General features: G+C 40.6%; 2 protein-coding genes across 2 annotated transcripts in view; both read right to left on the bottom strand.

Annotated features, from left to right (window-relative positions):
- Window positions 1-2,104: 2,104 nt before the first annotated feature.
- LOC109521305 (uncharacterized) lies at window positions 2,105-13,536 on the bottom strand. The gene is made up of 7 exons (XM_019879102.1): window positions 13,357-13,536; window positions 11,180-11,324; window positions 10,997-11,092; window positions 8,160-8,304; window positions 7,551-7,696; window positions 6,992-7,131; window positions 2,105-2,722 (listed from the first exon to the last, which is right to left on the bottom strand). The coding sequence occupies exons 1-7, from the start codon at window positions 13,454-13,456 to the stop codon at window positions 2,565-2,567; spliced, it is 930 nt and encodes a 309-aa protein (XP_019734661.1). The 5' UTR covers window positions 13,457-13,536; the 3' UTR covers window positions 2,105-2,564.
- Window positions 13,537-15,302: 1,766 nt separating this feature from the next.
- The window catches only part of cunh5orf22 (chromosome unknown C5orf22 homolog), a 31,587-nt gene continuing 22,271 nt past the window's right edge, over window positions 15,303-24,618 (bottom strand). The window contains exons 9-11 of the mRNA XM_019879101.1: window positions 21,159-21,298; window positions 16,688-16,877; window positions 15,303-15,876 (exon numbers count right to left, since the gene is read on the bottom strand). Of these exons, the coding sequence (XP_019734660.1) occupies window positions 16,721-16,877; window positions 21,159-21,298 (297 nt within the window). The 3' untranslated portion in view covers window positions 15,303-15,876; window positions 16,688-16,720. The remainder of the gene's footprint in view (window positions 15,877-16,687; window positions 16,878-21,158; window positions 21,299-24,618) is intronic.

The raw sequence follows: 24,618 nt of genomic DNA, 5'->3' as shown, positions 1-24,618 counted from the left end.
ACTGTTCATTTTGGACTTGTTTCCTGGTCTATTGTGCTATAAAAAGGCCGGATGGTGTCGTCAAGCATTGCCATGATTTGGATAGCACTCCTAAAAAGAGACTTTTCCAGCACAATGACTGGCAATGCAGCAAGCCTCCAATGTGGCTTCTATGAAAACTCTACATCCCAAAACCATGACCGATTGTAACCGAAATGTATGCGTGCACGTGTAGGCACGTGAGCATCACTCTCTGAAAATATTAGAACCAAACTCACAATACTTTTTGATTCGTTTCATTTTGTAAGGTTGCCTCATAGAATTAAACATTCGGTCACTTACTGGACAAAAAACCGTGACCCACTGTCACCAAAATATACGTACACATGGATATGTGTGCCCAAAACCTATCCTGAAAATAGTAGAAGGAAATGTGCGATATATTTTTTGTTCAGAGATCTTCAGACTATGATAAGGATCAAATACAGTTTCAAAAATAATGTTTGTACAAGTGTGAGATTTAGTTTTCCATCCATCCATCCATTTTTTGATCCGCTTTATCCTCACAAAGGTCGGGCTCCTAGCTGTCTTCGGGCAGCAGGCGGGGGACACCCTGAACCGGGTGCCAGACAATCACAGAGATATAGTTTTGAATGTGAAAATATATAGAATTGAATCGGAATCAGAATCATCTTTATTGGCCAAGTATGTAGAACACACAAGTAATTTGTCTCCGGTAGTACACACTGCACTAGTATCATCATAATTTTTATTGAGGATCAAATACTGTATAAGAGAAAATAAACATTTTACAATGTTCAATTTAGTTTTGAATTTATTGGGGTTCAGCTGCAAAGTAATGATTTCAAATTCATCCATCCATCCATTTTCTAATCCGCTTATCATCACAAGGGTTATGGGTGTGCTGGAGCCCATCCCAGCTGTCTTCGAGCAGCAGGAGGGTGACACCCTGAACTGGTTGCCAGCCAATCGCAGGGCACACAGAGACGAACAACCAGAATGTTTTTAACCTGCCATGCATGTTTTTGGAATGTGAGAGGAAACCAAAGTACCCGGAGAAAATCCACGGGGGCACGGGAAGAACATGCAAACTCCACACAGGAAGGCCGGAACCAGAATCGTACCTGCACCTCTGTACTGTGAGGCGGGTGTGCTCACGGCTAACCAGTTGACCATCAATTTGTACAATTCCGATTCAGTTTTTCAATGCAATTATTGATGTTTTTATCATTTCAAATTCAAATATAAATGATTGAGATTCAGTTTATTGTGGAATACATTGCCCATATTCTCCAATCTTCTGCTATTAACCCAAATGGTTAACCCACTCTTTTCAAAAGTGAGTGGTGGGGTTTTAGATTTGTTGCATGTCTAAAATGAGTGCACTTCTGAATCTGAAGCTCCTTTTTCAGAACCACCCAAAAAGATCACTGACACTCAAGGATGTTTCCAAATTCATTTGATTTTATTCCGAAATGAAAATATCAAAACAGTATTCATGTAACTGGTTGTTAGAGTTATGTTGTAACAAGTGCCAGTGTGCAGTATTGATGAAGAATACACAAAAAATAGGTTTAATATCAAACAACCTATAAAGTTGCCAAGGATTGATAAAATAGTACATGTCAGTAGATATAATAATAATAAAAACACAGGGTACTGAATATTACAAGCAAACAACCGAAGGATACGTTGATTCACTCCTCTTTCATCTATAACTGCTTCAAACAACAAAGTGTATGCAGAAAAGTGGTTAAGATTGTCTTTTGTGTTGTGTTGTATTATTTTGTCATTTTATGTTAACTGTTCTTTGACGGTGGCACGGGCACCCACAGCGGCTCCTCTCTCTCCTGAGGAAAGAAATTTCATCTGTGCTGCATGTTGTACATGTAGCACATTTGACAATAAAGTTGACTTGACTTGACATGAACATGGCATCCATTCAAGAGGCATATTTCCTTATGGCAACAGTATGAAAGAAAACATTTATTAGCAAGGGAATTAACTAATTCAACGCCAAGGATGATTTTTCACTTTTGTTTTTTTTTTGTTTTTTAATCCAGGCATTCAAATCTCAGGTACATCTTTACTGTATGTATTTTTAAATTTTAAATTTTGGCATGGCGTGGGAGGGGATAAGAAGGGTCTGAAATGGCTGGTACCGAATGAGTTCATCATTGTGTATATAAATAACAAATCACTCATAATTACAACTAGAGCTGCGACCAGCTATTTGTAACTTGGTAGTATCAAGGTATCAAAACATCACACTGCGATCCTTTATTTATTGAGATAATGATTATACGTAGTGGTAGTATACAGGAGACACAAAGCCTTCCTGTTTGTTTGGCAGCAGTGACACAGTACTGTACGTCCATGTAACAATAGGAATTAAATACTGGACATACACAAGATGTGTCCATTAAACAATCCGATACCACATTAGCTTGCGTTACGTATTGCATAAAGTAGACAGCACGAGTAACATCATCCACCTCTACAGTGATCCCATTTTAGGGTACTGTATGTTTCCGTCATAAGATCCTGAAGTCAAGATTTGAGTATCAACAGAATCTCAATTGTATCTTGAATTTGCTTGCATCAAGGGGCGAAATCAGCGGCCGTGTTGACCCCGGAGAAAAGAGGGGTCGCCTTTTGTTTCTCCAGATGACATTACATACTCGGAACACCAGCAGGATGCATGCCAACACCAGGAGAGCAACTAATAAGACACAAAAATAGCATACGTGCATATTAGTGAACGGCCGAACCATCAATGATGATACGGTGATACTTTTCACACATCAGCTGACCACACATTTAGGACTACGTAGGACCGTGACATTTGTTCAAAGGGGAAATTAATCTACTTGGGCTGCATGTCAAAAGCAGATACAGTAATATTTGCGCCTTGGTGATTCTGCCTCAAGTGAAATGTGTTCACTGCAGGTTTAGATTTTATTTGAATGGAAGCAAATTAAGTCAGCATTTCTATTTAAGGGATGTCTTCGCAAATAAAAATGGATTCTCAGGATTTCATGTCTTGATGAAAAATAAAAGTCAGCGTTCAAGCAGCTTTTCTACATTAATGAAATGATTTTCATCAGGATCCATTTCTGAAACTCAAAACATATGAAAAAGTCTGCTTGTTTTGTTGTTTGGATTTAAATCTAAAATGTTAAAAAAAAAGGGGGAGGAAAAAAAAAGCCAAGTTTTTCCACATTCAATTTTAGGCTGAGATCCAAAACATGAAATGGATAAACAGGTCACATTTTCGTTTTGTTTTGCCAGTCTTGTTGAGCATGGGTGCGCCGATGTAAAACTGAATATGAAAAAAAAATATACAGAATTGAATCTTCAGTGAGGAATTCAAATTCAGATTGTGCAATTCAAGATATAGTTTTTAATAACAAATATTCAAATGAAACAATGCAAATTCAATTCATGTAATTCGGATTCCGTTTTTCGAAGCACTTATTCAACTTTGGCGATTCAAATTCAAGTATACATTTTTCAGATTCACGTTTGTGGTGGCACATATTTCAGCCCAATAGATCTGGGCTAGGATTGGAGAAAAACATTTTGTTGGTCTGTTAATGTTTGTATTTTTATATTATCGTTCATGATTTATCCCATCTGTTGCGCAAAATACTGATCTACACTTAGGATTTACATGAAATTGTATTAATTAAATTCAGATTCACAAAACTTGGCCTTCACAAAGGCTTGGCATGACAACAGGATCTTGTCATCTTGTGATTGGTTCACCAGTATTGAATAGTTTTGCGGTTTGTGCAAGGGCTGACTGACGGTGGAAGACCAATGTTGGGCATTATTAAAACTCACTGCGTGTGTACTTTTTAATTGCAGACGCTTCAAGAAACAAATGGAAATTGTGAGGATAGGTCACCCAACAACATAGGTTGTTTCAACCCAGAAAAAGATTTACTTGGCAACTTCCCGAGTGACACGTAATGACGCTACAACTAGCTAGCTCTAACTACAAAACCAACTAGCTCTGATGATCAAAGAAAAGGAGGATTTTATCTTCTATAAATAATCAGCATCTCTGGTGAGTACAATGTATTTTTGGAGTTTTCATATTTTTGTTTTATATTTTAATGTGTTTAATGTGTGTGACTGTGTTTAATGTGTGTGACGTTCCATCGGGGCCTTCAAAGCCTTCTCTGCAGGCACAAACACCATCAGAAACAAAGACCTACATTTATAACCTAAATGAAGTGGAAATAATAGATTTCCAACGGTCTTGTATTCATTTCATAGCTTGTGTCTTGGCTGCGTGGCTTCCAGTCCAAATTGTGTAGCTCCAGCTCTATTTGACCAGTATCGACGAACAAGCTTTTCCTTTCCCAAGTCACAGCACTATTTCCTTCCCTGGAAATTTGTTACCAGTAAGACAATTCCAAATTCAGTTGATTCATGAAAAACAACTGTCAGACTGTAGAGCTGTAATTTTCCACAAATGAAGCCTTAGCTTGATACTCCAATCATTCCCTTGTAGTCAATAACAGAGAAACAAAAACTGCAGTCCCTCCTTTCACGGTGGTGGTTATTCAATTCCAGTTGAATTACAAATTAAAGCAATGGCAGAAACAATACTCCAAGAAAACAAATTCAAAGGATTTTGTTAATACATTCAGCGAAAGCAAGTGAGAGCTACAGAGGGTTTTAAAAACTGTTTCCTTAGCTGACCGCATTACTGTATTCACAGGTTTCCACACAGAACCTTCTGTCTTCATTAAACAGGAACAGAGAGCCTCAACATTTTCTTCGATATTATGAAACCTTTATGAAATGTTACAACTTAAAATTTCCACACACACATTTTCAGTGCAATCCATTCAACTGTCAACTTATTACCTATTGCAAACATGAATATGGTAACGTGTGCTTTACTTGACTTCAATCCATTTCATCACAGCAACATTTCATCAGATCCACGATGCAATCGGGTTGCTACTTGATGCATATCTGCTTTACTCCACGGTCTGTGGTTTGATGAGAAATGCTAAAGAAACAGGGTCATGGGCATAATGCAATGGTCAATTGTGTTTTTTCAATCTGAGTCGTCGGCTTGGGGTGAGTGAAAAAGTAACACTAATCAGCAATTTTAATAATGCCTTGAAGTATATGCATTTGTATGTTGCTCTAGAACAGGCTGTTTTCTGTAATACAAATTATCCCAAATGATGTTAACATCAAATGCTTGCTTCTTCAAGAACACAAAAGTAAAGAGGATATTTGTAAACATGGTTTATTCCACAGAGTTGTTGTTTCACTTTGTCTTTGCGCTGGTCATGCAACCTGGGCATTTCTATCACACTGAGCAGTGACCACAAGCTCTCTCTCTCTCTCTCTCTCTCTCTCTCTCTCTCTCTCTCTCTATATATATATATATATGTAAAGGAACCGACCGGTCCTTGTGTGTCTCCAGCAGGTGGCAGTGGAGGGCTTTTCTTCTAGTCTGCACACCTGCTGCCAATTTGACCATCAAGTTCAGCCACGTATTTAAGGACTTCCCAAGCGCCAGATCTGCGGTGGATTATTGACCTTGTTGCTGATCTTGCTCAAGTGTTGTTTTCTAGACCTAAACAAATGAAGACGGGCAGTGGGCGGTGGACACCCTGAACAGTCTGCTAGCCAATCGCAGGGCACACAGAGATAAACAACCATCTGCGCTCACACTCACGGCTAGGGACAATTTAGAGTGTTCAATCAGCCTGTCATGCATGTTTTTGGGAATGTGGGAGGAAACCGGAGTACCCGGAGAAAACCCACGCAGGCGGATATATGCAAACTCCACACAAGAAGGCCGGATAGGAAGGCCCAAGCTAGAATTGAACCCTACCCCTCTGGCTACGTGCTAACCAGTCTTGTCTTGAAGCCATGAACCAGCGAAGGGCATAAATAACGCCCACATTTTTGCTATTCGCAACTTTACTTATTCATTGATTTTTTTGGAAACCTGTCCTTTGTAATTACAAAACAGCTGCGAAACAAATCAGTACCATCTTGTTGCTTTGGAACTGCGCTGAAAGGCACACATAGACAAACAACGATCCGCGGTCACACTCACTCCTAGGGACCATTTAAGGTGCTCCATTAACCTGCCATGCATGTTTTTTGAATGTGGGAGGAAACCGGAGTGCCCGGAGAAAACATGCAAACTCCACACAGGAAGGCCGGAGTTGGGATCGAACCCACGACCTTTGCACTGTGACGTCGACGCGCTAACCACTGTACCAGCAGGCCGCCCCAAACAGTGTCTATGTACAAATATGTAATCAACATTCGTTAGCACGATTGGCCAGTAGGATGCCAATTCCTACCTTTGGGCAAATTCATACTTTTACTAAATATACTGATTATACTGTACAGCCCGAAGTAGCATTACTACTAAAGAAAAAAAAAACCCAGACCTTTACTTTTATCTTCCAAAACGCATCACCTCACAACTCTAAATCTCTACAAAAAAATAAGTTCACTATCAATTTTTATTCATTTAAAAACTTTAAATAATCACATCATACTTCCCACAAATCCTAAGGCAGAGGCTCCTGCCTGTCTGTGTATACTAACTCTTCCCCTCATACATACCTACTCTGAAAGTACGCCCTTCCTAAAAAACTTCTGGATTGAAAGAAGCCACTCAGCAGAGCAGTGTTGGTTTTCTTGAAAAGTGCGCCTTGAAGGTGAATTTTTAATCATGGTACCGGTACAAATGAAGACACAAGCTGTTGGAAATAAATTATTACCATTTCATGCAAGCTGTAAATGTAGGTCTGTGCTTCTAATAGAGGTTGGGTCTGCAGAGAGGCTTTGAAAGCCCTAAGGGCATGCCACTGGTGATCGCAGTCGCAGCGGCAGCAGAAGTACCAATAGTAGTAGCAGTACTAAAACGGGGATTAGTGGACTTCACGCTCACACTCTGGACCTCACTAATTAAATTGATCAGATTAATTCAACTCACCCATGAAGATGGCATTTGGGCTGGGGTCCACTGGATCAAAATGTTTTAAAACATTTCCAAGCAGCGCCACGATCACAACCGGGTACACTGTCAGAATGTTGCGCACCCAACGGTCCAGTACCCAGTTTTCAAGAATAAACCTAGACAGAGAAGGCTTGCTGTTGTTCATGTCATTAATGAGGTCACTAAAATCAGAAAGAAGTCTCAGCAGGGTGCAGCATAATCCAAAGAAATATTACGAAATCAATACAGTTCTGACAGTGTTAAATCCAAATAGAATATTTTCCCTTTAATCTTCGCAAAAGCTACATTTACACGATGGCCAAACAATTTTGGAAAATTATTTTTCCTCAATATTAAGCGCTTTGTTACAGTTGCAGCTGTTCTGAAAGCCCTCTATGTGTAAAGGTTTATTTATTGTAAACAATATCAGATTATGACACATAAATGCTTTGGTTTGAAAATTGCGTTCTACTACATTGCAATGTCAAATTTGGTGTTTGATCAGGCCAAAGTAGACAAAACGGGATCTTAGAGGAGACAATTGGTAAAATCTTACCAGCCCACCAGCTCAGCAAACAGGAGGCAAAGGGACACCGTTGCGGCTGTGCTCCTGACCACACCCCACAATTGAAGAACAAGGGTGAAGTTGATCAAAGAAGCAATGGATGTCCACGTGGTGTAGAGAGCCAAGCCATTCTGGACCTTCAAAGTTTTCACATATGGATACAAAATGAAATTAGAGAAAACAAATCAAAAGATTGAACGCTAAAATCAATTACGATAAATATCTTACATCAAGTGGTGCCTTGAGCTTGCGTACAATTGAAAACGAGCATTTACTGTTGTGTTTCCCCAAATTTAACTGAGCCAAAAATCTCACGGCACACCACTTGACAAAAATTTCACAAAAAGTTGATGGACAGGTTAACAGAAAGGCATTTAATTGTTCTGCCTGCTACCTTATGTATTTGGCCTAGAATGAGATGCGCAATAAGCATTGCCGTAAAAAGTGTTTGATAATACATGTTAACTCTGTTCAACTGTCTTTTTTTAATCACATAATATTGAATGCTATTTTTAAACATTACAATTGAAGTACAAATTAAAACAAATGAACTAGTATCTCAAGGCACCATTGCACTCAAATGACAATCAGTCCACCTACCAGAATTGTTACGCAGGTCAGATCTTTGGGATAATAGGTGTGTAGCCAGAGTCCATAGTAATCCGTGATAAAGCAACAGATACTCAAGGCACTATAGTTGGAAATCACGATCAGGATCAATACAACCAATGCTGACAGCATCAACCTAAAAGAGGGAACAAAAGAGTCAACGGATCAAATTAGCATATTGTTAAATATTTTATGACAGGCCATCCGCCTTCCTCCTGCGTCCCATGAGCCTCCAGTCGTGAATTAGGTGCGCAACTTGTGGTAGGGCGAAACTGGCGTTTTGTTTACATAGAAACTGTGAGAGTTACACAACAATGTGGGAATGCAAGTTGTTGCAGCTTATGAAAGAAAACATTTCAATCCCATTTCCTGCTCATTTAGCGGGCTAACCATATGACAGGGACCCTTAAAAGGAACCCTGACTTATTACCGTATTGGCCCGAATATACGACGACCCCCTCTTTTTCAAGACTCAAGTTTGAAAAAATACTTTTTGAACACAAGATGAATACAAGAGAAAATTAACACAAGAGTGCCAGGGTGTGTATGTATAAATTCCCGATACAAACAAAAAGTATAAAAATATCACGGTTAAGGGTAAAGTATGAGCCTTAATGGAGACTTCTTTCTTCTTACTTTGTTTTTTTTCTGATTGATATAAAAATGATTCAATAGATATAAACATATAACACGGGGTAGGACTAGATAAGTTCTTTACTTCTTCCTACTCCCTTGAACATAATAACTGTGTTGAATGATGACTAATTTCTCTTTCCTCTTTACTCTTTTATTTACCTTATTTTCTGTCAAATTATTACTGTATATGTTTTATGTTCAATAAACAAACAAACACCAAATTAATTTTTATACAGAAAATAATTACAGTACATCTGAAACAAATGATTATAATAATATATTTGAGAGAAAAAGCATGTTGTTTTGCCTCATTCAAATCTTAATATCTGAACATTGAAATATGTAAACTAAAGTGCAATCACATTCGTAAATGAATGGCTTCTGGTTTTTGAAATGTAAATTACATCATAACTTCTCCTCAGCTGCCGGTTAACCTGGCCGATCTTCGACCCACTTTTCTCCAGATTGTCGCTACGTTTCTCCATTTTCTGTTATCTCTGCTATTATTTTCTTCTCTTTCCTTTCTTACCGCAATTTTTTATTTTTCTTCTTCGTGCCACTGCTATTTTTATTTTTATTCTTCGTGACGGGTTCACTTTGGCCTGGGGAGTCAGGTTCAGCATTCGCTTCAATGATATCTGGAGCCATCTAGCGTCGTGAATGGGTATAATGTCTAGACCCCGAATATAAGACGACCCCCACTTTTTCTTATTTGTCTTATTTCAATGCAAAAAACACCGTCTTATATTCGGGCCAATACGGTCACATGCCATCAGATTTTTGGAAGGAATTTCCAGTTGAACAGATTTTGTTTAAACTTTATTTGCATATATGCCACCATTATCGCATTCTGTGTAGTGACATAGAATGGTTGCTGCCCATGACAGTGCTTTGCTCTTTGCCAAGCAAACCGAAACAATGAACTACAGCGAAAAGGAGCCAAAATGCCACACCGCGTGTCTTTTGATGTAATTTTCAATAAAACCGAGGTAAGCCTGCAAAGCTTTCCTAAAGAAAGGAAGTTAAGAAAACAGTGCGAGGATATGGTTGGAAGAGTCCGACTGCCCAAAGACCCCCCGCACCGGCTGTGCTCTCGTCGTTTGTCTAGCGATAAACAATACGGTTTGCTACCTACGGATTTTCATATTCAGGGATTTCTTTTTTCTTTTTAAAAAAAAAAACGTTTTCGTTTGTTTGTTCTCCCCCATTTCCCTCTTGTGTTTGTGAAAAACAGAATTTTATCTACGTTTTCTGAAGAATTGTTGTGGTTCATTTACCGTCTTTTTTTGGACCATTAGGCGCTCCGGATTATGAGGCGTAATATCATTGTCCCATTTTTAGTTCATAATTTTGATTTCTATCTTTTGATACGTTTGCCATGCAACTACACGGCGGTTTGCTTCGAGATCCTCCGACAGTTGATAAATAAATAAATCAATCTAAAAATGTAAACATCGCTATTCAATCTGATGGTGGTGTTTGGCTGCTGAGGGTGACAGTTCAACAGCTGTAAACAAGTCAATACACTCACGCGATATGCCAATGTCCTCGCTCACCATTGTCCAAGCCAGCTCCTTTTTTGCTCGGTCCCAGCACCCACCGATAGCCGACTGTGTTGTTTACCTCTCTCTCCTACTGACCGCAATTATATTGTCCAACACTGTAATGTTGGAAACACGCAGCCAGCAACGCTCGCCTCGCGTTCGGTCTGACTGCAGCATTATGCTAGCATGACTACTTCACCCAAGATTCTCATACACCAAGGGTCTTCAATCCTGTTCCTCGAGGGCCAGTTTCATATCTCTTCCTGCTGCAACACATCTGATTAAAGTGATCGTGTTCCTTATGAGGAAAAAATGTACTTCTGCTCGCAATTATATTCATGAAAGTTAAATAGGATGGAATTTGAATTAAAGACAACAAATTGAAATGCCAATATTCATACATAAGGTGCACTCCATTACAAAGCGCAACTGTAGGTTTTGGAGAAAATTAAAGGATTTTAAGTGCAGCTTATGGTCCCCAAAAATAGTGTAGTCATTTTCTTCCAATGCATTTGAATGTCTATCAATTGTACGCGGATTTTCACTATTCACTGTCCCTATTCTTCTGTACGTTTTTTTTTTCATGACTGGACTTATTAACATGAACATAGATTGTATAAAAAGATGAATAAGAAACCCTCGACATACTCTCTGTCCCACAACAGCAGCCATATCATATTCAGCACAATGCTGAGCAGCCAGAAGAAATAGAAGGTGTACGGCAGCAAACACTGAGCCCAGGATCTGTTCAAAAAGTGAAAAACATGGTTCAGCTGGTCTGAGAATGAAGAATCATATTAGTCTGCAGTACACACTCTGATGTTTACTTACCCCCTGAACACAAATAGGGTGATATATAAGACCATTAAGGAGAGCCAGGTATAAATAACACCCCAAATGGAGAAGGTCCAGCCAGCAGGTGTGATGTCTGTTTCATAACGGGCTGACACATTGCCTGTTGAGGAATGGAAGGCACCTGCAAAGCAGAGTCATTCGTTTATACAAATTGGAATTTCTTCCACTTATCATGTTCAGGATCACAGTTGACCTGGATCCTATGCAGTGCTCGCTGACGATAGCCGAGGGCAGAGTACACCCTTGACTGGTCGCCTGACAATCTCAGAGCACATACAGTATTGACAAATAACAGTGGGCAATTCACAGTACAGAGTTCAGACAAATATTCAAAAAGCCCTTATTTGCCTCATCACTGATTATTTTTTTGGGACCCTATCATTCATCACTCATAGAAAACTCACCTACTTGTATCGATAAAATGATGGAATTACAGTACATAATGAGGATAATGTACATTTACATGGTTTTGTGTACATGAAGCCTATGATTTGGGAAAGTCTTGTCTTGAAGCCATGAACCGGAAAAGGGCACAAATAACGCCCACATTTTTGCTATTCGCAATTTTACTTATTCGCTTTTGGAAACCCGTCCTTCGTAATTACAAAACAGCTACCAAATCAGCGCCATCTTGTTGCTTAGGAACTGTGCTGAAGGGCACACGTAGACAAACAACCATCCGCGGTCACACTCACACCTCGGGACAATTTAAGGTGCTCCATTAACCTGCCATGCATGATTTTGGAATGTGGGAGGAAACCAGAGTGCTCGGAGAAAACCCACTCAGGCACGGGGAGAACATGCAAACTCCACACAGGGAGGCCAGAGCCGGAATCGAACCCTGCACCTCTGCACTGTGAGGTCGACGCGCTAACCACTTGACCATGAGCCGCCCCTTTACAGAACATCCAGCATAAAATAAAACAAAGAATACGATCAAGGACTTGCTCAAGTTAAAAAAAAAAAGCTATTTAGCATTTGGCCAATATTACGCTGATACATTCAAAAATTAACTAAGCATTATTCATTTGTAATTGTATGGTTTGATTATGTCTGCATTGCATAATTTCCATTCAGGTTTTCCCCCCATAATTCCACGGGGTATAGTAGTGCTTTATGCCAAGCAACGCCTATGGTACTGTATGTATCTTTGTATTTTATTTTTTGTAATCTTTATTTTCTTCATTATCTTTATTATTTTTTTTAGTATGTTGACAATTTCTTGCAGCCAATGGGGTGATGAAAACGAGACGTTTTGTTTCACGTGTTTATTGACGAAGTGAAGAATTATGCAGTTGAACAATTTTGATGTAGTTTGTGAAGAATCTGCAGACAGGGAACTCAAAATTACTGGACTCGCATTGACCTACCCACAGAAGTGAAGAATTATGCGCAGTTGAACAATTTTGATGTACAATCGTTTGTGAAGAATCTGCAGACAGGGAACTCAAAATTATTGGACTTTCATTGACCTACCCGCAACAGCTGGAATTGGGAGGCAGTTAATCTGGATGCCACTTGTAGCCAACTATAACACGGCATTTTACATATTACGCTAAAATAACCAACCTACTGCAATTACTTAAAATAGCCGATTCACGGTTGACCCAGAATTCCTCACTCGTTTTACCAATCCGAGCCTTTCATGGCAAAATGACCCCTGCGTAAATATTTAAGAAAGTTATGAAACTTTAAAACGTTTATTTAACGACAACAAAAAATGTCACACTTCAACACTAGAGCCTCTATGATTGCATTGAGGCGTTGGCCGGAAATTGGGACATTTTAAAAGACTGGCATATTTCTATCCATATTCCGAACCGTTTATTCTCTGTCGGGTCGCGGGATTGTCACGGGAAAGTGATACTTAAGTAACAGAAATCGTCTTTAAAAGATCTGTCTGATCATGCTCGTTTCATGTACTTTAATTGTTAATATATGAAATTTGAAGCATATAACTACCAAAGTGATGTGTCGGAATGTCATCTAAACTATCAAACCACCACTGTCATCTAAACTATCAAACCACCACTTTAATTGTTAATCTATGAAATTTGAAGCATATAACTACCAAAGTGATGTGTCGGAATGTCATCTAAACTATCAAACCACCACTGACGTTAAAACTCTTGTATTTGATTGCTACCACTCACCTCTACCCGCCCCTGCTAAGCCGTTAACGACCAAAACGGCAACAAAAACCACTGCACACAAGATGATGACAAAGATTCGGGGAAAAACTGCGTCCTTCATTTTTATTACGATGCGACTTATTTGTGCAAGTGAGTCCCGGGATGGTTCCCATCAAAGATATGAAGAAACGCCCGTAAAATGGCGCAGCCCAGTTAACCAACGTGCGTACGTGACGTGACGGCCATGTTGGCAGGGGCGGCGTTCCCGTTTACGGGAATGCATGTACATTGAAATAAGTCTTAACTTAGTCGTTTCTCAACTGATTTGCATGAGGTTTTAACATCTGCGGAAAAAAGACGTGTAAACATACCGTTTACACGTTAAAAGTTAGTCACATTCATAATTGTACGCCGTTGTGCATAACCGTGCGCGGCATGATTCGCCCTCATCTTTTTCTGTCACTATTATTTTCGTCTACACTTAACAAATGCGCGGATGCCATTGCCCCTACTTGCTCAGCAGCGCCGTAGGCACGTATCTCGCAAAGAGTGTGTCGTATCTACATATATTCATATCTATATATAGATGCATGTGGTTGCATATTACACAACGCCTTCGACTGTTGCTGACACTGTCGGTACGAGATGTGCTTTTTCACTCATTGAAATGACATATACTGTACCGAGATGGTTCTCGGTACCAGATTTGATCAGGCTGCAAGATTTTATCGGGGTCCTTCGGCGGCCGATGATGACCTAACGCTTCCTTTAAAAAAAAAAAAAAAAAAAGATTCACACAATTACAATACAGTGCACAAAACTCGATGGGAGATGGATATTTGTGTTTATGCAACAAGTCAGTGGAAAGAGAAGTAGAAATAGGAAAAACAAAATGACAGCCAGGCAGTTCTGATGTCATTGTAAGCCATTTACATCCAGTATTCTTAATGTGTTACAATAAATAATTTGAGACATCTTCACATAAACTTTTAAAGTCCAAATTCACTTCTCAGTTTTAAACACATTAATGGACAGTTTTCTTTTTTGTCCGTGGTATTTAGCATGTGTTGCAGCTCCGAAGCAAACACAGCTGTCGTGGTGGTTTTCAGAACATTCACTTTATTAATTCGTTTCACACTGAAGCAAATACAGACACGTCGACGTCGGACTACGCGCCTTCTCAACTGCTGTTCTACTCGAGAGGCGTTCAGGGCCGCCTCTGAAAAAACGTAAATTAATGATCACTTGACTGACGCCCAGAAAAGTGAAAACAATGCAACAAAATAGAAAATACATTGAACAACATATACAGTCTCCTACACATGCGTAACTATGACAATATTGCAAAGTTTCATTCTTGTGTGTGGTTAATTGTACCATGAATTTGGTCCAAATTTAATTGTAGTACTTGATCCATTTTCATTTGCATCATTCCAAGTTTCTCTCAAACAGGAGAAAAATAGATGTTCAATTGTTTCCTCCTCTCTAGAGCTAAAGCCACATGGCTCGATCTCAAATCTAAATTGTTTTATCAACCACCATTGCTTCTGCTGGGTCATGACCATGTCCACTTTTAAATGGCATTTCTTTCACTTTGGGAGACACCGGTCACTTCATAAAGTGTGCATATCTATTTGTAATTTTACATTCATTGTTATGAATTTTTGCACTTTGTGAAATATCCATCCATCCATCCGCTTATCCCACAAGGGTCGTGGGGCATGCTGGAGCCTGTCCCAGCTGTCTTCGGGCAGTCGGCAGGGGACACCCAGAACTGGTTGCCAGCCAACCGCAGCTCTTCATGAAATAGTTTAATTTGAAATATTTGACTAACACTTTTATTATTACACATTTTGTCTTTTAAGGTAAATGTGATTTAATTGAATGTTTGGAAATGAGATCTGTCTTTTAGAATGAATTAGATTATTTTTAATCATGTCTAATAAGGCCAAGGAAACAGCTTTACAACTCTTTTATAATCTCTTGTAGAATTTTTAATGTGTCCACTATAAATCCTTTTAGAGATGAGGAAAAGCACTGAGTTTTATTTTAGCCACGGTAGGGCTGTCTCAGATATTTGTGGGCATTGCCGCAAGCCTATTAGTCCAATGGACTCAAAAGGAAAGAAACAACAAACCTACACAGGACATATTGTTGAACATGCTAATCCAGAAGTACGATTTTGGAAAGGAACAACTGAAGGGTGGCTGGTGTGCTGTTGTCTCCCACGAGGATGAGGGAAGGAGCTTATGGTGGTTCTTGCGGGCTGTACGTCCAATTCCCTGAAAGTATGCATGTGCGCTTTATGGGCACAGAATGGGGCGAGTTCCTGGTTCAAATATGGAATATTATGCCATATTGAGATGAGACAAGTTTTCGCTTCAAACAATGAAAGTGCTCGGTTTTATTTTTGTTATCGATCTCAGAGCGTAGACTCACACGGTATTAAAACTTGTATGCTGCAAGACAAAAACAATTTTTTTTTTAAACATGAAAAAAAAACGAAACTGACATGCTGCGAGTGCTTGAGAAAACACTCTACAGACGCTCCCCGATTTACGAACATTCGAGTTACGAACAACGGTACATACGAATATTTTTGCGGGTACAGGTATGTCGAAAAATGTTCTCGGACAGAGATGCTGTAAGTTAGATTTTGTATTGCGGCCTTTTTCCGAGTACTGTAGTGCTTCTTTCCGCCACTAATACCGACGTGAGGCGCTGTGAGAGGAGGAGGAGGAGGAGGAAACGCCTGTCCCCATGAAGAAATTCGAGACGGAACTCTTGGCCGAGGGGTTTTCACTCATAGATAAAGCCATCGCACTCTTCGAGCAGCAAGACCCAAATATTGAACGTTGCACAAAGGTTGCAAATCAAATGAATGATGCCATACAGTGCTACTGCATCATTTATGATGAGAAAAAGAAGAAAACTGTGCAATCGACGTGAGATCGCTTCTTTCGGCCAGTTTCTAATACACCCTCCAAGGAAGATACTCGTCAACCCTCATCTTCTTCTCCTGGACCCTCAACTTCTTCCTTCATTGATGCTACGGGGGAGGAAGTAACTCTTGAAGCCCATTCCAGCGGCGACGAAGACCCTCTCGGCCCCATGATATAAAATCCTCCTCTTCCTTCTCCTCCCCCTCCATCATCTCCTTAAGCCGTCGAGTACATCTTCCAAAAGTAAGTTAAACTTCATTTTATAATAATATATAAACCTTAAACATACTTATATAAGCCTTAAACATACATTGCATACAAAATATAGCACTGAAGCAACTTACGAACAAATTCACCTAACGAACGATCCTTCGGAACGTATCTCGTTCATAAGCTGGGGAGCGTCTGTATTTAGATCACTTCAAGGGACACCTGGATGCCTGTTATGTGATCTGAGGTTGGTGGCCCTGAACTTCTGTGTTAGGATTTTCATAGTCCTTTTGTATGTCCAAAGGTCCATACAGCTTTTCAAGCACAGCCAACACTCTGCTTTGGACTGAATCCACTTGTTCGACAGGGCAGTATTCATCTAGACTGGATCTAAGACACAGAGACAAATACAAAAGTCAGGGTAAGAATCACCAACAGTCCACAATCAGGAGAGTCATGTCTCTTTGTAGGTACAGTGTACTCCAGCTATTTGCGGAGGGAAAAGCGAAAATCGGTCAGTAGATCACAATAAGCCCCAGACAAGGTTTTTAATTGCAAAGTGATGCATCAAGATAGTGACATCCAACTTTCATCTAAATGAAGCCCCTCAACTCACCCTCAAATTTCCCCAGTGTGGGACAAATAAATGTTATCTTATCTTACCTTATCTTAGCATAGGCCCTAAGTAATAAGAAGCCACAAGATGGGACAAATAAACATATTTTATTGCTTCGGCTTGAGCATAAATACAGCAAATAAGTGAGTTTTTCCACAAATAATTGAGGATGGGTTCGGCCTGGGAATGCCTTGGAATGTCTCTCTCGCTCTCTGGAGCAGCAAATAAGTGAGTTTTACCGCAAATAATTGAGGATGGGTTAGACCTGGGAATGCCTTGGGATGTCTCTCTATCTTTGGAGCAGCTGGTGTCCTACAGTTTGTAACTACTTTCAGGCTATTCCACACAGATGCAGAGTCGTTCCCAGAAAGTTTTTTTTTTTCAGCCTCTCTGCATAGCTTCTCTTTGCGATGTTAATTTCCTTTGTCAATTGGTTTTGGGCATGTTTGTACCGTGTGCTTCTCCACTTCGTAACCCATGTGTTACAATTTCTACGATTTTTGTAACACATGGGTTACCCCATGTGTTACAATTTCTACAATTTTTGTAGATTTTTGCGTATTGTCATTTTAAATCAAAGACAAAGCATAAAAATTGTGTGATATGAAATATTCCAATTCATGTTTTATTTATATAGATTTCTATTTATGTTTTGGTCATAGCACAATACCGCTTTTATTGTCCATAGAGGGCAAAAATACAAAGAAAAAAATAAGAACTATATGTGTATGTATAGCACTGATGCCACTGAACATGTCGAGTGGTTGAAAGTGAAATAAATATTCAGGAATAATACTTTCACAATTTTTGTAAAATTGTATGTTGCGTTATATAAACTTATTTACATCGACTGCAGCACATGGGTTTTAATTAATTAAAGGTGGCCTCTTTCTCTTTTCTAAGTTGCCGGAGTTTCGCAGTGAATCCATCCATCCATTTTCTACCGCTTAACTGGGGTCGGGTCGCAGGGGCAGTAGCTTTAGCAGGGAAGCCCAGACTTCCCTTTCCCAGCCACTTCTCGCTCTTCCCGGGGGATCCTGAGGCGTTCCCAGGCCAGCTGGGTGACATCGTCTCTCCAGCATGTCCTGGGTCGTGTCCCCGGGGCCTCCTGCCGGTGAGACATGCCCGGAACACCTCACCAGGGAGGCGTTCAGGAGGCATACTAATCAGATGCCCGAGCCACCTCATCTGGCTCCTCTCGATGTGGAGGAGAAGGGGCTCGACTTTGAGCCCTTCCCGGATGACCAAGCTTCTCACCTTATCCCAGTGGTTCTCAATTATTTTCTGTCATGCCCCCCCAAGGAAGAGGAAAACATCTCGCACCCGCCCCCTCCCCGCACGACTATAAATAGTATCATTTGTCTATAAAATTGTTATAAGTACACCTTTGCATAACATTTGTTTGATTTCTTCATGATTTTTGCAGTCTTCGGAGCGACTTTATACCTGTGGACGAGGGATTAGACTCTAATCCCTCGTCCACAGGTATAAAGCTGTATCCTTATTAACGTATAAGAGAATAAAAAAAGAAAGAAATATGGACCAACTTACAACAAAGAATAGCTTTTGTAACTGGAACAGAAAAGATTTAAAGTGCATCTGAAATTCAAAAATAAGATTAAATCCTTAATTTAACAATAAATATTTTTTGACTGACCATGTCAAACCATACGATACTGAAAAATAAAATTACATAAAATCAATAACTAATAATGCATTCAAACTAATCACCAACATTATCTCAGAGCACAATATTAAAAAAAAATAACCAGCAAAACAAAAATATAAAAGAATTTGTGCTTTTTTTTTTTTTTTAAATCAAAGATGATGTCTGGATTAATGGCTACAATGAGCACGTTTTGCAATGCACACCTTTTCAAAGCGAGGTTTGAAGCAGGACACAGCAACTCTCGGCTCCTGCTCAATGTGTAGCCGGGACCTGTATTTTAGTTTATTGAAGTAGCAGTCACAAAGCGGCATGATTGTTGGCAATATTCGGCACGTTTTCGCTGAAAAAAAACTCAAGCAGCTTATCAGCATGATTGGGGTGTAATGTCTTTAAGTGACGCTTTAATTTATTTGTCTTCATGCTGTCCGCTACCAAAACTTTTAGACACAGTAAGGACATTGATCTTTCCTCGTCTGCCACCGCAGTCACATTGAAGCCAAGCGCTACATACGCCTCGTCATATTTCCTCCCTGAGAATGCTACCTGCGCAAACTCTGCCAATGAGAGCGCCCCTGCCCCCTAACATAGTGGAGGTGTAACTGCACATTATTTTAGGACAGTAAAAAAATAAAAAAGCATGTTCCCCGAGGTCAAACGCGTCCCCCTAGACAGAACCTCGCGTCCCCCCAGGGGGGCGCGCCCCACTATTTGAGAAACACTGCCTTATCACTAAGGGAGAGCCCGGACACCCTGCGGAGAAAACTCATTTCAGCTGCTTGTATCCGGGATCTCGTTCTTTCGGTCACGACCCATAGCTCGCATAGCTGGCAGTGAACCATGGCTTGCTATTGTTGAAGGAGCGGAAGGACTTTGTTTGAACACACATTGTCACAGAAAGATGTATGATGTTACAGTGTCTGTGTATTCGTCCAGGTTGCCAGTTGAAGTTTCAAAGACGCTCCAGTCAGTGCAGTCGAAGCATTCTTGAAGTGACAGTTTTGCTTCATTGGTCCAGCTCTTCACAGTGTTGACAACCGGTTTTACACATTTGAGTATGTGCCTGTATGTATGGACTAAGTGTATTAAAAGGTGATCAGAAAAGCCCAGTGCTTTAAGCGTCATGCAGCAATGGTCCACAATGTTGCCTTCTCTGGTGAAACAATCAATGTGCTGCTTATATCTGGGAAATTCATGGTTAAGTCGTGCTCTATTAAAATCGCCCAAAATAAAAAGGGGTGACTCTGGATGCTTTAGCTCAAGTTTGTTTACTTGGTCAGACAGCGTTTGTAGCGCTGTGCTCGAGTCAGCTTGCGGGGGGATGTAAACACCCGCGAGAATGGAGGAGGACAACGCACCTGGTGAGTAGAATGGCTTACAGCAGGGGTGTCAAACTCATTTTGGTCGCGGGCTACATTGTAGTTACGGTTTCCCTTGGAGGGCCATTATGCATTTTGGGAAACCATATAAATGTTTAATCCCCTCCACATAGTATATACACAGCACACAACAAATTGATGAATAATTCGTTTTAAAATCAGAAGTCGAGAAAGTTGACCATTAATGCGGATTACATATGACAATTTGAAATTTTGGTTCAGACTTTGGCAAGCATCATGGAACTTGACATGCTTGATTTGCTTTCGCGGGCCACATAAATGGATGTGGCGGGACAGATCCGGCTCCCGGGCCTTGACTTTGACACCCGTGGCTTACAGTTTAGAAACAGCGACTCCAAGTTCGCGCTGCAGTGTGTGTTGAGTTTTGTGACATCAGTTCACCATTCTTCTTTGATATAGAAGCATATTCCACCACCTCTTGATTTTCCCCGATAGCTCCGTGTCACGATCGGCTCAGAGGAGGCAGAAGCTGGGTAGGTGCAGCGCGGTGTCCGGGTGGCAGTTGCTGAGCCAGGTTCCAGTGAAGCAGAGCGTGGCAGAATGTGCAAAGGTTTTGTTGGCCCTTGTGAGAAGAAATTCCTCCATCTTGTTTGGCAGAGAACGTGGATTGGCAAGATGGATCGATTGGAGCGGGTTCGAAAGCCATGCTAATGTAGTTTGACGAGCACTCCGACTCGTTTCCCCCTATGGTGCAGCTGCACCGCCAGCTATTAACCCCGAAAAACCTTGTGGGTTTAAGTGTGTTGGTGAAAAAAGGATGAGTGTTGAGTCCCTAACGCTTGTCAGGACTTCTCTCAAGTCAGCGGCGCAAAGTTGCCAAAAATAAATGAAAATGACCAAAACAAAGACAATACTAGAGACTGCGTAACTGACGAAGCCACTCGTGCTGGCACCATCTTGGATATATTTTAGTGTGTGTGTGTGTGTGTGTGTGTGTGTGTGTGTGTGTGTGTGTGCGTGCGTGCGTGCGTGCGTGCGTGTGTGTTCACCTGGACATTGTCACCAGAGAAGGTAAAGGCAAGTGTTTCAGAAACCGCTGTACAGCTGATACAAGTCTGTCAATCTCTTCATCAGAGCTAATATGATGGGGCAACTCGATTGTATCACAGGTTAAACCTGCTTGATGTACCTGGGGATGAGAAAAGATCAACTCGTAATAAGGCAAACAAAGTACAAGTGAACAAAGTTAGATGTGAACAAGTTAGCAAAAATCAAGGAGAAAAAAAGGCTACACTTGAATGTACTGAAGCAGTCCATACTTCCATCCATTATCTTCACAGCCTCTCTCTTACAGGGTCAAAAGAAAGACAAAAAATAATCCAGTTGTTTTAGGGGAAGAGTAGGCTTTACTCATCAGTCTTACTAATCAGTCAAGCCACACATGGATCATGTTATTTAAAAAACAAGACCCACCCTGGACTTCTGATGGTCAAGTTGGGGAAAGCAGGAGTGGACCAACTACGTAGGACCTCACAAACACCCTGAAATGGTTGCCAGCCAATCGCAGGGCACACAGAGACGAACAACCATCGGCGCTCACACTCACACCTAGGGACAATTTAGAGTGTTTCATTAACCTGCCATGCATGTTTTTGGAATGTAGGAGGAAACCGGACTACCTGGAGAAAACCCACGCAGGTACGGGGAGAACATGCAAACTCTACACAGGAAGTTCCGGAGCCGGGATCGAACCCAAGACCTCACGCACTAACCACTCGTCCACCGGGCCGCCACAACAAACAATAAAACAATAAATTAATAATGAAGGCAGTAGAAGGCACAAAAACACGGTGAAACTAAAAATCACGTCTAATGCTGAGTCATAAGCCAAACAATCAAAATGAGTTTAAAAAAGGAGTTTTAAAGATGGGAAGTGAGGGGTCTTGCCTAACGTTCAGCGGGAGGTCCTTCCAAAGAGAGGGACCAGCAATGGAAAAAGCGAGCCTCCGCTTAGTCCTCGGTACCTATAATAGTGTCTGGTCCGAAGAGGTAAGGTGGGGCGAGGCTATTTCAAGATTTGAAAAGAAACAATAGAATCTTAAAAAAATTCTAAAATGTACAGGGAGCCAGTGAAGGGATGCCAGAGTTGGAGTTATGTGCTCCCTCTTATGAGTACCAGTCAAGAGGCGAGCAGCAGCATTCTGGACCAACTGGAGACACTTACTGGAGGATTGTCTGATTCCAAAGTAAAGTGCATTACATGAATCCAGCCTTTCAGCAAGGTTTCTCCATTTACTGTGGTATCGCAGTATACCTGCGCCATCGGAGTTTGAATTTTAAGTTCTAACAGAATTTTTTTTAGCATTGAAATTCCTAACATGGAATTTTTTCAGAATTGAATTTGACATGGGGAAAAAAAAGTCAACATCACAAAATATGCAGTGTAAATATATTAAATGCAAAAAATATAGACAGGTACTGGAAAAAAAATTCAACGCCTCAGAAAATTCAGTCTAAAAAATGAATTCAGAAAAAAAAAAACAAAAAGAAGCAATCAATCCCTCTTTGGTTACCAGCCAAACATGGCACTTACATGTTCCCGGAGAGCCTGTTCACCAGTGGGATTTCTCAGGCTTTTTTGCCACCTGTCCCAGCTTTTTTGGTACGTGTTGCAGCCATAAATTTCAAAGGCAATGATTATTTGCGAAAAACAATATTTATTTGTTTGAAAATTAATTATCTTGTCTTTGTAGTGTATTAAAATGTAGGTTGAACATGGAGGTTGAACATGAACATGATGTCCCAACTTCATTGGAATTGGGTTTGTACAAATGGGGATATTACCAATCCTCCAAAAGAAATAATGAATTGCCTATTTGATATCCTTTCACCAGGTACTCAAGGGGTGGTTGCATGCGATCCGGGGGGAAATTCAGATAATGTGAATTTGACACCTGTAAACAATTTAGTCCCTTCCAACTGCTTGGAAGAGCGGATGAACGTAGCAAAAGATGAATTCCAGCCTTTCAAGGCTCCGGAGAGAATGGAATATATCCTGTTTTGCGAAGGAAGGGCTGCCAACACATAAAATACAAGGGCATCTTATTTCGGGCTACGTACCAATGGCCTAGAGAAGTGGCCGAGGTATTTTTCTTCCAAAACCGAGGAAGAATAGCTTCTTCAAAGTTAATGCTCCAGCCTATTCCTTTTTTGGGGTTATTACCGTATTTTCCGCACTAAAAGGCGCACCTTCAATGAATGGCCTATTTTGTAATTTTTTTTATATATTGGACGCACTGGATTATAAGATGTAATCTACAATGCATCCACTAGATGGAGCTACGCTCCTTCCGTTCGACTCGAGAGGCGTTCATGCACGCCTCCGAAAAACGTAAATTAACGATTACTTCAATGAAACTACGAAAATTGAAAATAATGCATCAAAACAGAAAATCAAGCGAGGAAATCACAAAATAAATTCTATAGCCCCCCCGACAGAATTTATTTTGGCATTTCCTTGAGCGTAGCTCCAACAGAACGATCAGATGTCAGTAAAATGTAAGAGACTGGACAGTCTCAGAAGTGTTTGTTATTTATTCCTTTGTTGTGTACTTTATTCACAAACGAGGAAAGCACAAAATAAATTCTGCAGGGGGGCTATAGAATTCATTTTGTGATTTCCTTGCTTGATTTTCTGTTTTGATGAATTACAGTGATCCCTCGCTATTTCGCGGTTCGTTTATCGCGGCTTCAGTGCATCACGGATTTTTTCAAACACATTCATAAATATATATATATATATTTTACACACACACACACACACACACACACACAGACGATCCAACACGTTATATTGTTAGTTTGACTTCAAATGGCGCCGCGAGAGTGGCTGCCTTTCCAGCAGCTCCTATATTTTGTTCTTCTACTTCTTCCTTTCATAACTTTGCTGCTGTGAATTGGGAATTTCTCCATTGAGAGACTAATAAAAGATGTCTTATCTTATCTTATCTTATCTTATAACTGCAGGGTGTAAGATGCTGGCAGGGAAAGCCTACACGGAACGCCATAACCAGGTGGCTGGCATAGTCTACCGAAACATCTGTGTGGAGTATAGACTGGAAACCCCAAGGTCAAAATGGGAAACACCTCCGAAGGTGGTTCAGAATGACTTCCTGTGGGACTTCCAGATCCAGACTGACAAGATGGTAATGGCAAACCAACCGGATATCGTGATCATAGATAAAGGGCAGAGGAAAGCCGTTGTAGTGGATGTAGCGGTCCCAAGTGATGGAAACATCAGAAAGAAGGAACACGAGAAACTAGAGAAATACCAAGGGCTCAGAGAGGAGCTGGAGAGAGCCTGGAAGATAAAGGTGACAGTCGTGCCTGTGGTGGTCGGAGCACTCGGGGCAGTGACCCCCAAACTAGATGAGTGGTTGCAACAGATCCCGGGAACAACATCGGACATCTCAGTACAGAAATGTGCAGTGCTGGGAACAGCAAGGATAC

The sequence above is a fragment of the Hippocampus comes genome, unplaced genomic scaffold, assembly GCF_001891065.2.
Source record: "Hippocampus comes isolate QL1 unplaced genomic scaffold, H_comes_QL1_v1.1 scaffold85, whole genome shotgun sequence".
In the NCBI taxonomy this organism is placed as follows: Eukaryota; Metazoa; Chordata; class Actinopteri; order Syngnathiformes; family Syngnathidae; genus Hippocampus; species Hippocampus comes.
This window is presented reverse-complemented; position numbering and strand designations above follow the sequence as displayed.